This window comes from Microcaecilia unicolor, chromosome 4, assembly GCF_901765095.1.
Source record: "Microcaecilia unicolor chromosome 4, aMicUni1.1, whole genome shotgun sequence".
NCBI lineage: Eukaryota > Metazoa > Chordata > Amphibia > Gymnophiona > Siphonopidae > Microcaecilia > Microcaecilia unicolor.
Genome location: NC_044034.1, coordinates 89,376,278 through 89,388,981, shown reverse-complemented (window position 1 = coordinate 89,388,981; position 12,704 = coordinate 89,376,278). Strand labels below are relative to the sequence as shown.

The following is a 12,704-nucleotide window of genomic DNA, read 5'->3' as shown; positions in this document are numbered from 1 at the left end:
TAGCGCTTTAGAAATGTTAAATAGTAGTAGTAGTTTAAAAGGCAGAATAAGGATGGCCAACATTGTAGTAGGTCCAAATAGCAAGGGGGCATGTTCTGTGCGAGACTAGGAATGGGCTGAAATCTAGATGTCCAATAGCAATTACCGAAAGGGAAGAAACATCCATGTCTAAAAAGAAGGATGTCCTTATTTAAACCTGTTTCAGAAACATCCAGGTTATAGATAGATGCTCTGATAAAGCAGCTGTCCACAGAAATGCCATAAGATCATCCCGCAAATTTCTTAATCTGCACTTCTCCAGCTGCAAAGGACTAAAATACAAGCTAATACACGCCACCACCTTCTCTTACATGAGCACGCAGCTGTGGAATGCATTACCTACATCCCTGAAAGCTATTGACGAAATAAATAACTTCCGCAAATCTCTGAAAACACATCTCTTCCATAAAGCTTACAAAGAGAACCCATAGCCTTACAAACTATCTTACCTCCCACCCTGACTAACACCTGCCATCTCTCTTCCCTTACTTAATCTTTGCACACCACTAAATGTATCTGATATAATGGGATGATTATGTCATAACTATACTCTGAAAGCCACATTGAGCCTGCAAATAGGTGGGAAAATGTGGGATACAAATGCAATTAAATAAATAAATTAGGGCACGGCACCTCCTTAATCCCCCCCCCCTGTGATTGCTGTCCCCTGAAAGTGAAAACAGAAGGGGATACCGGGCTCTATGATAGCTTCAGGTATTATGGGCATTCTTAACACAGCAGGAAGCAGGTCTGAGGAGTAGCCTAGTGGTTAGTGCAGTGGACTGTAAACCAAGGGATCCAAATTCAAAACCCACTTTGACTCTTTTTTTTTTATTTGTGAGCCCGCCAGAAATATAAAAATACCTACTGTACCTACATATATGACACCTGCAAGCCTGAAAGCTATTGAAGTGGTGTACATTCAGGTACAGTAGGTATTGTTCTGTTCCTGGAGGGCTCACAAAAATAAAAGTGTTAAAGTGGGATTTAAACCTGGGTCCCTTGGTTTACAGTCCACTACACTAGCCACTAGTCTGCCCATCTGCTCTGCATGGATATCAAACTTTTAAAGCAAATTACAATATGAGCCTTCACACAGGGTGGGGGCAAAAGAGACCCGAGCAAGAACGCTCATCGCAGAGTCTGAGCCTTCACACAGGGTGGGAGCAACAGGGACCCGAGCAAGATCGCAGAGTCTGAGCCTTCACACAGGGTGGGGGCAAATAAGTACGACATATGCAATAATGGGGAAATTGATGTGTGTGTATCGGTGGGGGGAGGCTTTTTCACATCACTGTAAAAATAAAGGGAATATCCCTGGGTATCTGTAGATGTAGGCTCAAGACACAGTAGCCCAGAAAAAGCTGGTGCTGATTGGGCTGGAAGTCAAAAAGAGAAAACTGCTGGGCAGAAAAAAAAAAAAATTATTGGTCTACAGTAGAGGCTTTCAACAGTCTTTGGGACATATCTAGCCAGTCAGGTTTTCAGGATGCCCACAATGAATATACATGAGATAAATTTGCATGCATTACCTGTACTATATGCAAGTTTATCTCATGCATATTCATTGTGGGTATCCTGAGAACCTGATAGGCCGGGTGTATCCCAGGGACTGGGTTGAGAACCACTGCGCTAAAGTTTTCTTACCTACAAATGGAGTGGAGGAGTAGCCTAATGGTTCGTGCAGTGGGCTGGGAGCTGGGTCACAATTCTCATTTTGGCTTCCTGTGAACCTGAGCAAGTCATCTAACCCTCCATTGCCCTAGGTACAAAAACTTAAGACCCACTGGGGACATAGAAAGTATGAGGCTCATTTTCAAAGCACACAGACTTACAAAATTACATATATTACTATAGAACTTTGCAAGTCTATGTGCTTTAAAAATGAGCACCAATACGTAAACCGCTTTGGTTGTACCTCAGAAAGGTGGTATAATCAAGGAAATAAAAGCCCCTATTTGTTATCCTGTATTTCTCAGTATACCTGACACCCTACACACCTGTGAATGAGTATGACAGTGAATGTGTCAGTAATGCCACATCTTTGGGAAGAAGATAAGTGGAAGTAAGAAAACAATCAGGAAGAGGAGGAAATGAAGACAGAGAAATCTAAAATTAGGACAATGTGAACAAGAAACAAAGCAAGAGAACCTTTGAAGGAGATGATCAGGAGGAGTCAGGAGAAGAGTGAAGGAGTCAGTGAAGGTCTGTAAAATCTCATCATGTTAATGCATTTTGATGCAAAAAAAAATGCATACAGGGAAATGAGGTTTGATGTGACTAGCTATAGCAGGGATAAACTGCTCTGAGTTTTCACATAGCTCTCCATGTCTGAGTATAAGACATCTCGGTGCTTTTCAGTCACTGACTTACGTGTCATCATCATCAGATCTGGGTTCCAGTCTTTCCTCATCCACGTCAGTATCAGAGGTCACATCTGTTTCATCCTCTTCCTTATTAGGGCTCACTCTGGGAGGCCATGGCGACAGCGTCCCATCTTGTTAAATGAAAATGAACAAAGGCTTACTAAATTCAAATTGGCCATTCTAAAAACATCAAGGAAATATATCATCTTTAATTTAGAAGTCATTGAAAACTACAGCAAATAATTTAATTTTGGTGATCCATAATAACACTTCTATTGGCTCTGTGAGTTGTAATAAGCAACTTAAGAGGCCTATTTACTAAACCTCCACGTTAACTGCTGGGGGTACTCCAAGCACTTGGGGGATGGCAGCCATGCCCCCTAACATGGGGAAATGGTTGCTACCGTGCAATAATGGCATGGTCATGACTCATGAAATCAGAACACTGTCATCTGCATCTCTCTTGCTTTGAAAAATGTCCTCTACATGCTCAATCAGAGTAAAATAGAGGCTGACAAACACGGAGGTGGATAAAAGGGAGCACCAAATAGACAGATATAACCCGGGTCTCACCGATCAGCAAAGTTCTCTGCCCAACCTGGGCCACAAAAAGAGAGAAAAAATAAATCCTTTTTCCACAATTCATTCCTCACACACTGTTCAGTCTTAGTGCTTTTTTTGTAGAAAAAAGGTGCCGGTACTCATTATGGGTGGGGGTCACCACATATGGCTCCACCCCTATGATAGCCACACCCACATTAGCCACACCCCTTTCACCAGCCATGGCGCATATAAACAGACATCATTGAAAATATTATACTAGTTTAGGAGAAAAAAATAACGTGATTTTTTTTCATTATAAATCATTTCTGTAAGCTGTTACAGCTCCAGTATACCCAGTGCAAAATATGTCAGCAGATGTAAATTCTCAAATTGGACATATTCCAAACACTAAAATGAAAATAAAATGATTTTTTCTAACTTTGTTGTCTGGTGACTTTGTTTTTCTATCCATATTGGTCCCAGTCTCTGATTCTGCTGCTCTCTATCTGTTCTCTTAACTCCGTTTCCAGGGCTTCCTTTCCATTTATTTCTTTACTTTCCTCCTTTCTTCTTCATTTCTTGCCCTACATCCATAAGTAAAAGCTGTGTCCTCCTCCGTGGAATTGACTGGAGGAGGTTTAACATGGATCCAGCTTTTGCCTATTTTCTCCATCCATGTGCAGTTTTTCTCCTCTCTTCCCTTTCCCTCATCTCCATCCATGTGCATCTTCTTCTTTTTTCATTCCTCCCCCTCCATCCATGTCCAGCACTTCTCCTCTCTTCCCTCCCCTGTATTCATATAAAGCAATAATTCTCTCTCCCCTCTCCGCCATCCAAAGTCCAGCATTTCTCCTCTCTCCCCCCAAACCCCTCCATCCATCCATGTCTCCTGCTCTCCTCTCCATCCATTTCCAGCATTTCTCCTCTCTTCCCTGCCCTCCCCTCCCATCCATAAGCATCTCCTTCCTGTCTTCCCTCCCCTCCATCCATGTCCAGCGATTCTCCTCTGTCCCCTGTCCTCACCTGCCATCCATGTCCAGCGATTCTCCTCTCTCTCCTTCCCTCCCCTCTCATCCATGTCCAATGATTCTCCTCTCCCCTGCCCTCCCCTTCCATCCATGCGAATCTCTCTTCCCTGACCTCCCCTCCTATTTATGTCCAGTATGTCTCCTCTCTCCCCTGCCCTCCCCTCCATGTCCAGCGATTCTCCTCTCTCCCCTGCCCTCCACTCACATCCATGTCCAGCATGTCTCCCCTCTTCCCTGCACTCCCCTCCCATCCATGTTACAGATGGACCAACAATAAAGAACGACGTGTATGCAGCAGATCATAAGTTTGCTTGCTTTAAACTGAACGGCAACGACAGCTGGGGGGAGGGAGAGGTGGAGCCAGATTACTAAAATTGGCTCCCTTGTTAAAGTGGACTAGATAGGCTCACTTCCACTCCGGTCAATTAAACCTCCCTGGGCAGCTTCCTCCCTTCTCCAGCCCCCCCCCCCCCGGGCCGCTTTCTCCCTTCTCAAGCCCTCCCCCCGGGGCCGCTTTCTCCCTTCTCCAGCCCCCCCCCCCAGGGCGACTTTCTCCCTTCTCCAGCTGCTATCTCCCTTCTTCAGCCCTCCCCCGGGCCACTTTCTCCCTTCTCCAGCCCCCCCCCCCCCCCGGGGCTGCTTTCTCCCTTCTCCAGCCCCCCCCCCCGGGGCCACTTTCTCCCTTCTCCAGCCCCCCCGGGGCCGCTTTCTCCCTTCTCCAGCCCCCCCCCCCAGCCACTTTCTCCCTTCTCCAGCACCCCCCGGAGCCGCTTTCTCCCTTCTCCAGCACCCCCCCCCCCCCCCCCGAGCAGCTTTCTCCCTTCTCCAGCCCCCCCAAGCAGCTTTCTCCCTTCTCCAGCCCCTCCCCCCGAGCATTGCCTCTTTTACCTTCTCTTCTGCCCGTGTCTCCTGTCTACGTCGTCACTTTTTACTTCCCTGAAGCCTTCTCCCTCCTGTGCAGCACCGCAGCACTGGTGATTCCCAGTCAGCCTTCTGCCAGCATTGGGGCCTCTCCTCAGGCGCGTCCCACCTCTGCGGAAAACAGGAAGTTGCAATAGAGTAGGCGGGACGCGCCTGAGGAGAGGCCCTGACGCTGGCAGAAGGCTGACTGGGAATCGCCGGTGCAGTGCTGCGCATGAGGGAGAAGGCTTCAGGGAAGTAAAAAGTGACTACGCGGATGGGAGAGATGGGCAGAAGAGACTGGAAAAGAATAAGAATCGGGAGGAAGGGAGCAAAAAAAATATTTGTCACGAGGCGCATAGGCGCCATTTTTTCAAAACAGCTGTTTGGGGGACTGAAAAAAGGTGCCGGTACACTGTACCGGTGCGTATCGGCACAAAAAAAGCCCTGGTCTTACTCATTCGAGCTTCGGCGCAAGCCAGGGCAAGATAAGATCTAGGAGGCCATAGGATGTTGCTGGGCTTTATCTTGAGTACCACTCAAACAGTCTGGGAGTAAGCTCTTCACTCTCTCTCCCTCTCAAGAAATACTCACCATGCCAAGAATTATCTTTTATGCAAACTTTACTGAACTCTGCAACAGGCAGTTAATCCAAATCCATAAATCCTTATGTACAGTTATCCAGATGTGTAGCCAGGTTGTGACACCAAGGGGAGCGGAGACTGCATAGATGTGATGGACTGCTGAAAAATAGGCGCCGGTACCATTCGAAGTCTGTTTGGGGGAGCAGTTGCTCCCCTGGCGCCCAACCTAGCTACACCTCTGCAGTTAGCATTTGGTTTAAGAGGTATTTCTGTCCATCCAAGACTATTTGGTACAGCCTTATCCACTAAATAAATGATTTCTTATACCAATCCTGAAATATGTACATATATACAATTCCTCCAGTCCATCACCCATCTTTTTGTTCTGTATAATCCAAGGCTGTGCTGGTAGCATTGGTGGTCATCAGCAATGCCACTAGGATCAGACCTACCTGTCTGTCCTTTCATCCAGATTTGCACTTCACTGAGCTGCACCCTCTGGCTTTGAACTGGCTCTTCCCTGTTCCTGTTCAAGATCAGGGCTCCCCTTGCCCACCCAGTGTACTCCTCACAGACACTTACTGCCTTTGGCTGACAATAACTCCCCATTAACTCAGTCTTTGGGTATCTTTCCAGGATACCCCCTGTCCTCCAAGGGTCCTGGTGGGGATGAAGGCAACCAAAGACTATGTGCTCAAACAAACAAAATGGTAGAGACTATTATAAAAAAACAAAATTACAGAGCATATTCCAAAGCATGGATTAATAAGACAAAAAGCCAGCATGGATTTAGTGAAGGGAAATCTTGCCTTACCAATCTATTATAGTTCTTTGAAGGCGTGAACAAACATGTAGATAAAGGTGAGCCGACTGATATTTTGTATCTGGATTTTCAAAAGGCATTTGACAAAGTACCTCATGAAAGACTCCAGAGAAAATTGGAGAGTCATGGGATAGGAGGTAGTGTTCCATTGGTGGATTGAAAACCAGTTAAAAGATAGAAAACAGAGAGTAGGGTGAAATGGTTCGTATTCTCAACAGAGAAGGGTGGATAATGGGGTTCCGCAAGGGTCTGTGCTGAGACCGCTGCTTTTTAACATATTTATAAATGATCTAGAGATAGGAGTAACTAGTAAGGTAAATCTTAAGGCTATTGTGAAAAATTACAAGAGGACCTTATGAGACTGGGAAACTGGGCATCCAAATGGCAGATGATGCTTAATGTGAGCAAGTGCAAAGTGATGCAAGGTTCCACATTGAGTCACCGACCAGGAAAGAGATCTAGGTTTCAACATTGATGATACATTGAAACCCTCTGCTCAGTGTGCGGCAGCGACCAAGAAAGCAAATAGAATGCTAGGTATTATTAGGAAATGAATGGAAAACAAAATGAGGACGTTATAATGCCTTTGTATTGCTCCATGGTGCAATTGCACCTCGAATACTGTGTGCAATTCTGGTCACCACATCTCAAGAAAGATATAGTGGAATTATAAAAAGTACAGAGAAGGGTGATGAAAATGATAAAGGGGATGGGGCGACTTCCTAATGAGGAAAGGCTAAAGTGGCTAGGGCTCTTCAGCTTGGAGAAAAGATGGCTGAGGGGAGATATGATAGAGGTCTACAAAATAATGAGTGGTGTGGAACAGGTAGACGTGAATCGTTTGTTTACTTTTTCCAAAAATACTAGGACTAGGGGGAACACAATGAAGCTACAAAGCAGTAAATTTAAAACAAATCGGAGAAAATATTTCTTCACTCAATGTGTAATTAAACTCTGGAATCCGTTACCAGAGAATATGGTAAAAGCAGTTAGCTTATCAGGATTTTAAAAATGTTTGGATAACTTACTAAAGGAAAAGTCCATAGACCATTATTAAAATGGACTTGGGGAAAATCCACTGCTTATAGCAGCATAAAATGTATTGAACTGTTTTGAGATCTTGCGAGGTACTTGTAACCTGGATTGGCCACTGTTGGAAACAGGATACTGGGCTTGATGGACTTTCAGTCTGTCCCAGTATGGCAGCACTTATGTTCTTACCTTCAAACTCCACCTCTGCTGTCAATCAATAACTAGAGGAGTGTGGTAGCCGTGTTAGTCCACTCTTAAGGTTATCAATAGAAATCAAACAAAATAAAACATGGAAAAGAAAATAAGATGATACCTTTTTTATTGGACATAACTTAATACATTTCTTGATTAGCTTTCGAAGGTTGCCCTTCTTCGTCAGATCGGAAATAAGCACATTTGCTTATTTCCGATCTGAGGAAGAAGGGCAACCTTCGAAAGCTAATCAAGAAATGTATTAAGTTATGTCCAATAAAAAAGGTATCATCTTATTTTCTTTTCCATGTTTTATTTTGTTTGATTTCTATTGATAATCAATAACTAGAAACATTTCCCTCTGCAACTTATCCCATACCCACACCCCCTGGGCTGGACTTCACTCCCACTCAAGGACAACTGTTTCCCCCGAGAAAGTCTGGAGAGTTCTTGCATGTTCGTCTTAGTAATCCCCTATAGTCTGACAATATGGCGACAAATAAACTTTTATTGAAATAAAACCATCATATAAACCAACATGGCCATGTTTCGGCTCCTGTCTGCATTAGGAGTATCTGTAAGCACTGAAAAACAAATAAAATACACAAATAAACATACACTCTGCATGTCTAGTTACTATATAGGTGATAAAAATTACCAAGGACATCTGCCTGGAAAAGGGAGTCTGTAGTCAGCTCTGCCTCTGCCAGTGCATTCAGCAATGTCCCTGGGGCTGCTGGATTCCACTGTTTCCTGTTTCCTGGAGGTTCTCTTAGACCAACCTGACACCCTGCATAACACAGGTAACAAAGTACAATCCGGTCATTATTCTCATTACTTTGCACTAAAGACTGAAGAACTGACCGAAAATCTTCAACAAAAAGGAGTTGTTCGAGACATCCAAAGATCCTAGGCTTAAAGACAGAAAAATGAACTGTAGCACGGATCTGGGTTTCTTTGTTAGAGTAGAATCTAAAAGAACATTTGAAACTCTTACTTCATTTAGGACTTTTACTGGGATGTTATCCATGAGCACAACACTTGGAACACCTGAATAGTGAGTGCTCAAGAAAAAAAAAAATGTCCATCTTGTTCATATTCTATGCAAACCTATTATTATGAGACATCCAGGATGCAACAGAAGAAACGCAATGCTGGAACTTGACTGTTGTTTCATGGATAGTCGAGTCAAAGAAAAAGAAAAACTGGACTTCATCGGCATAAAGCCAATAACATACACTGAGCTCTCGAAGCCACCAACAAATTAAATATGAAAGCTGACAGTACAGAACCCCTACAGAACACCAGTTCTCAGGGGCTTTATAGTTGAAAACATTGATCATTCATGGACAATCCATTCAAAGCTGTTTAGAAATGAACAAAATCTTACTGTATATAAAAACACATCTAATAAACCAATAAAACATCTACATAAAATAACATCTAATAAACCAATATTGTTGTGAATGTTTTTATTTCTTTGTTGTGTTTAATAAAAAGATTAATCATAAAAACACAAAACTAAAACAAATATTAATAAATCCTGATAGAGCCTGAAGTGATCCATTATATATGTCAAAACTAGTGTACCTCTACGCCAGGGGCACAGCTACTATTACTACTACTACTATTTAGCATTTCTATAGCGCTACAAGGCATACGCAGCGCTGCACAAACATAGAAGAAAGACAGTCCCTGCTCAAAGAGCTTACAATCTAATAGACAAAAAATAAATAAAGTAAGCAAATCAAATCAATTAATGTGAACGGGAAGGAAGAGAGGAGGGTAGGTGGAGGCGAGTGGTTACAAGTGGTTACGAGTCAAAAGCAATGTTAAAGAGGTGGGCTTTCAGTCTAGATTTAAAGTTGGCCAAGGATGGGGCAAGACGTAGGGGCTCAGGAAGTTTATTCCAGGCGTAGGGTGCAGCGAGACAGAAGGCGCGAAGTCTGGAGTTGGCAGTAGTGGAGAAGGGAACAGATAAGAAGGATTTATCCATGGAGCGGAGTGCACGGGAAGGGGTGTAGGGAAGGACGAGTGTGGAGAGATACTGGGGAGCAGCAGAGTGAATACATTTATAGGTTAGTAGAAGAAGTTTGAACAGGATGCGAAAACGGATAGGGAGCCAGTGAAGGGTCTTGAGGAGAGGGGTAGTATGAGTAAAGCGACCCTGGCGGAAGATGAGACGGGCAGCAGAGTTTTGAACCGACTGGAGAGAGGAGAGGTGACTAAGTGGGAGGCCAGCAAGAAGCAGATTGCAGTAGTCTAAACGAGAGGTAACAAGGGTGTGGATGAGGGTTTTGGTAGAGTGCTCGGAAAGAAAGGGGCGGATTTTACGGATGTTGTAAAGAAAGAAACGACAGGTCTTGGCGGTCTGCTGGATATGAGTAGAGAAGGAGAGAGAAGAGTCAAAGATGACCCCAAGGTTTCGAGCTGAGGAGACAGGGAGAATGAGAGAGCCATCAACAGAAATAGAAAACGGGGGGAGCGGGGAGGTGGGTTTGGGGGGGAAAATGAGAAGCTCGGTTTTGGTCATATTTAATTTCAGGTGGCGTTGAGACATCCAGGCAGCAATGTCAGACAAGCACGCTGAAACTTTGGTTTGGATGCAAGGTGAGATATCAGGGGTAGAAAGGTAGATTTGGGAGTCATCAGCATAGAGATGGTAGGAAAAGCCATGGGATGAGATTAATGAACCAAGGGAAGAAGTGTAGATAGAAAAGAGGAGGGGACCAAGAACAGAACCCTGAGGTACGCCGACAGGCAGAGGGATAGAAGTAGAAGAGGATCCACCAGAGTGAACACTAAAGGTGCGGAGGGAGAGGTAGGAAGAGAACCAGGAAAGGACAGAGCCCTGGAATCCAAGTGAGGACAGGGTATCGAGAAGTATGCTGTGATCGACAGTGTCAAAAGCAGCGGAAAGATCAAGAAGAATGAGGATGGAATATTGACCTCTGGATTTAGCCAGTAATAGGTCATTGGAGACTTTAGTAAGCGCAGTTTCGGTTAAGTGGAGAGGGCGAAAACCAGATTGTAATGGGTCAAGAATAGCATGTGAGGAGAGAAAATCAAGGCAGCGGCGGTGAACAGCACGCTCAAGTAATTTGGAGAGAAAAGGAAGGAGGGAGATGGGTCGGTAATTAGAGGGACAAATAGGGTCAAGTGAAGGCTTCTTAAGGAGAGGTGTGACCACAGCATGTTTAAAGGCAGCAGGGACAGTCGCAGTGGAAAGTGAGAGGTTGAGAATGTGACAGATAAAAGGAATAAGAGTAGGAGAGATGGCATTAAGAAGGTGGGTGGGAATGGGATCAGAGGAACAGGTGGTACATTTTGAGGAAGAAAGGAGAAGTGTAGTTTCCTCATAGTAACTTCAGGAAAGGAGGAAAGGGAATGAGGGAAGGAGAGAGAGGGGAACGGACTAGTGGAGGGAGAGCTGGTGAGGTAAAGCAAGGTTTATCTTTGAACCTTGTTGTGAAAGAATTCAGCAAGGGTCTGAGGAGATAATGAAGGGGGAGTTGGGGGAGGGGCACCTTGAGGAGAGAGTTCAATGTGGTGAAGAGAAGTCGAGGATTAGAGCCAAGAGAGTTGGTCAGTTGGATATAATAATCCTGTTTGGCACGTAAAAGAGCAGATTGGAAGGAGGTCAGCATGAACTTAAAGTGTAAGAAATCAGCAAGGGCCCGAGATTTCCGCCAGAGGCGTTCGGCGGAGCGGGTACAGGAACGTAGGTAGCGGATATTAGAAGTCAGCCAAGGTTGGGGTTTTGTACACCTTACAGGGCGGGTCATCAAAGGTGCAAGAGTGTCTAAGGCAGAGGATAGAGTATTGTTGTAAGAAGAAACAGCCTCGTTGACAGACGTGGATGGTGCCACAGTAGAGAGGAGGTTTGAAACATGGGAGGATAGAGATGAAGGGTCAATATCGTGAAGATTCCTAGATAAATTAGATAGGATAGGACGGGACTGGGAGGGAGGAGATTTAAGTGTGAAAGTTATAAGATGGTAATCAGAGGAGGGATGATCAGAGGCAAGGAAACTAGAAGGTGAACAGTTGGAGGAGAAGATGAGATCAAGACAGTGACCATTTTGATGAGTGGGGGAGGTGGAGCATAGTTGGAGATTAAAGGACGACGTTAAAGCGAGTAACTTGGAAATATAAGAGTTGGAAGGATCATTAGCAGGAATATTAAAGTCACCAAGGATGAGAGAGGGGGAGGAAGGATCATGGAAGAAGGCAAGCCAGGCGTCAAAATCACTGAGAAAGGATGAAAGGGACTTATCAGGGGGACGATAAATGACCGCTATTCAAAGAGGCAGAGGAGAGAAAAGGCGGATAGAGTGGACTTCAAAGGAGGAAAAACAGTGAGATTGAGGTGGAAGAAGGGGGCGGTGTTGGACTACTTCTCTCTCCCTCCTCCAGATTTCAACCCCTTCTGTTTTATAGCAGGTGACTAAAGAAAATGTACTGCACTCGTTAACTTAACATTGTACAACAAAGTTCCATTGTAAATCTCAATTTTCACTCCCCCCACCATCTTCAACCCCTGCATACCTGAAAAATATGAAGGTAACTTTCATTTCTGAGTACTTATCTTTAATATTTGTACTCGGGGGAGGTTATGAATTGGATTGTGTTTTGCTCTCTGGGAACGATAGCTGTATATAATATCTCCTTAACAAAAACCAGTAGACCTCCTTTAAACCTGAACAAATCAAACCATGATTTTCCTATACCTGACGGTGAGGGCTCTGCATTCATACTGGGCCCCTCCTCAGCCATGGTAGGACATGCAGAGAGAATGTCTGCACCAGCCAAGAAGTGAAGGAGAGTCTGAGGAGCTCCTGCTTTCCAATGCTTTCTGTTTCCCTCAGCGTCATCTTCCATGTTGCCAATATCTACAAGAAAATAAGATCATGTAAAGGAAATTCATTGGCTGTTTTGTCATAAACCTACTTTGATATTACCCTTCCCCTTTCCTAGTGATTAAACAACTGCAGATTGTTTATGATGGCGTAGCCTAATGGTTAGTGCAGCAGGTTTTGATCCTGGTAACCTGGGTTCAATTCCCACTGCAGCTCCTTGTGACCTTGGGCAAATCACTTAGCCCTCTACTGCCCCAGGTACAAAAACTTAGATTATGAGCCCTCTATGGACAGAGAAAAGTACCTGCATATAATGTGTACAGCACTGTGTACATTAG

At 44.4% G+C, this 12,704-nt stretch overlaps 1 protein-coding gene across 4 annotated transcripts in view; it reads right to left on the bottom strand.

Moving 5' to 3' along the window:
* The window catches only part of NEK5 (NIMA related kinase 5), a 117,006-nt gene that overhangs the window by 6,555 nt on the left and 97,747 nt on the right, over window positions 1–12,704 (bottom strand). For all 4 annotated transcript variants that reach the window (XM_030200437.1, XM_030200436.1, XM_030200438.1 and 1 more), the window contains 3 exons: window positions 12,238–12,399; window positions 8,166–8,297; window positions 2,413–2,536 (listed from right to left, as the gene is read on the bottom strand). In XM_030200437.1, coding sequence (XP_030056297.1) covers window positions 2,413–2,536; window positions 8,166–8,297; window positions 12,238–12,399 — 418 coding nt within the window. The remainder of the gene's footprint in view (window positions 1–2,412; window positions 2,537–8,165; window positions 8,298–12,237; window positions 12,400–12,704) is intronic.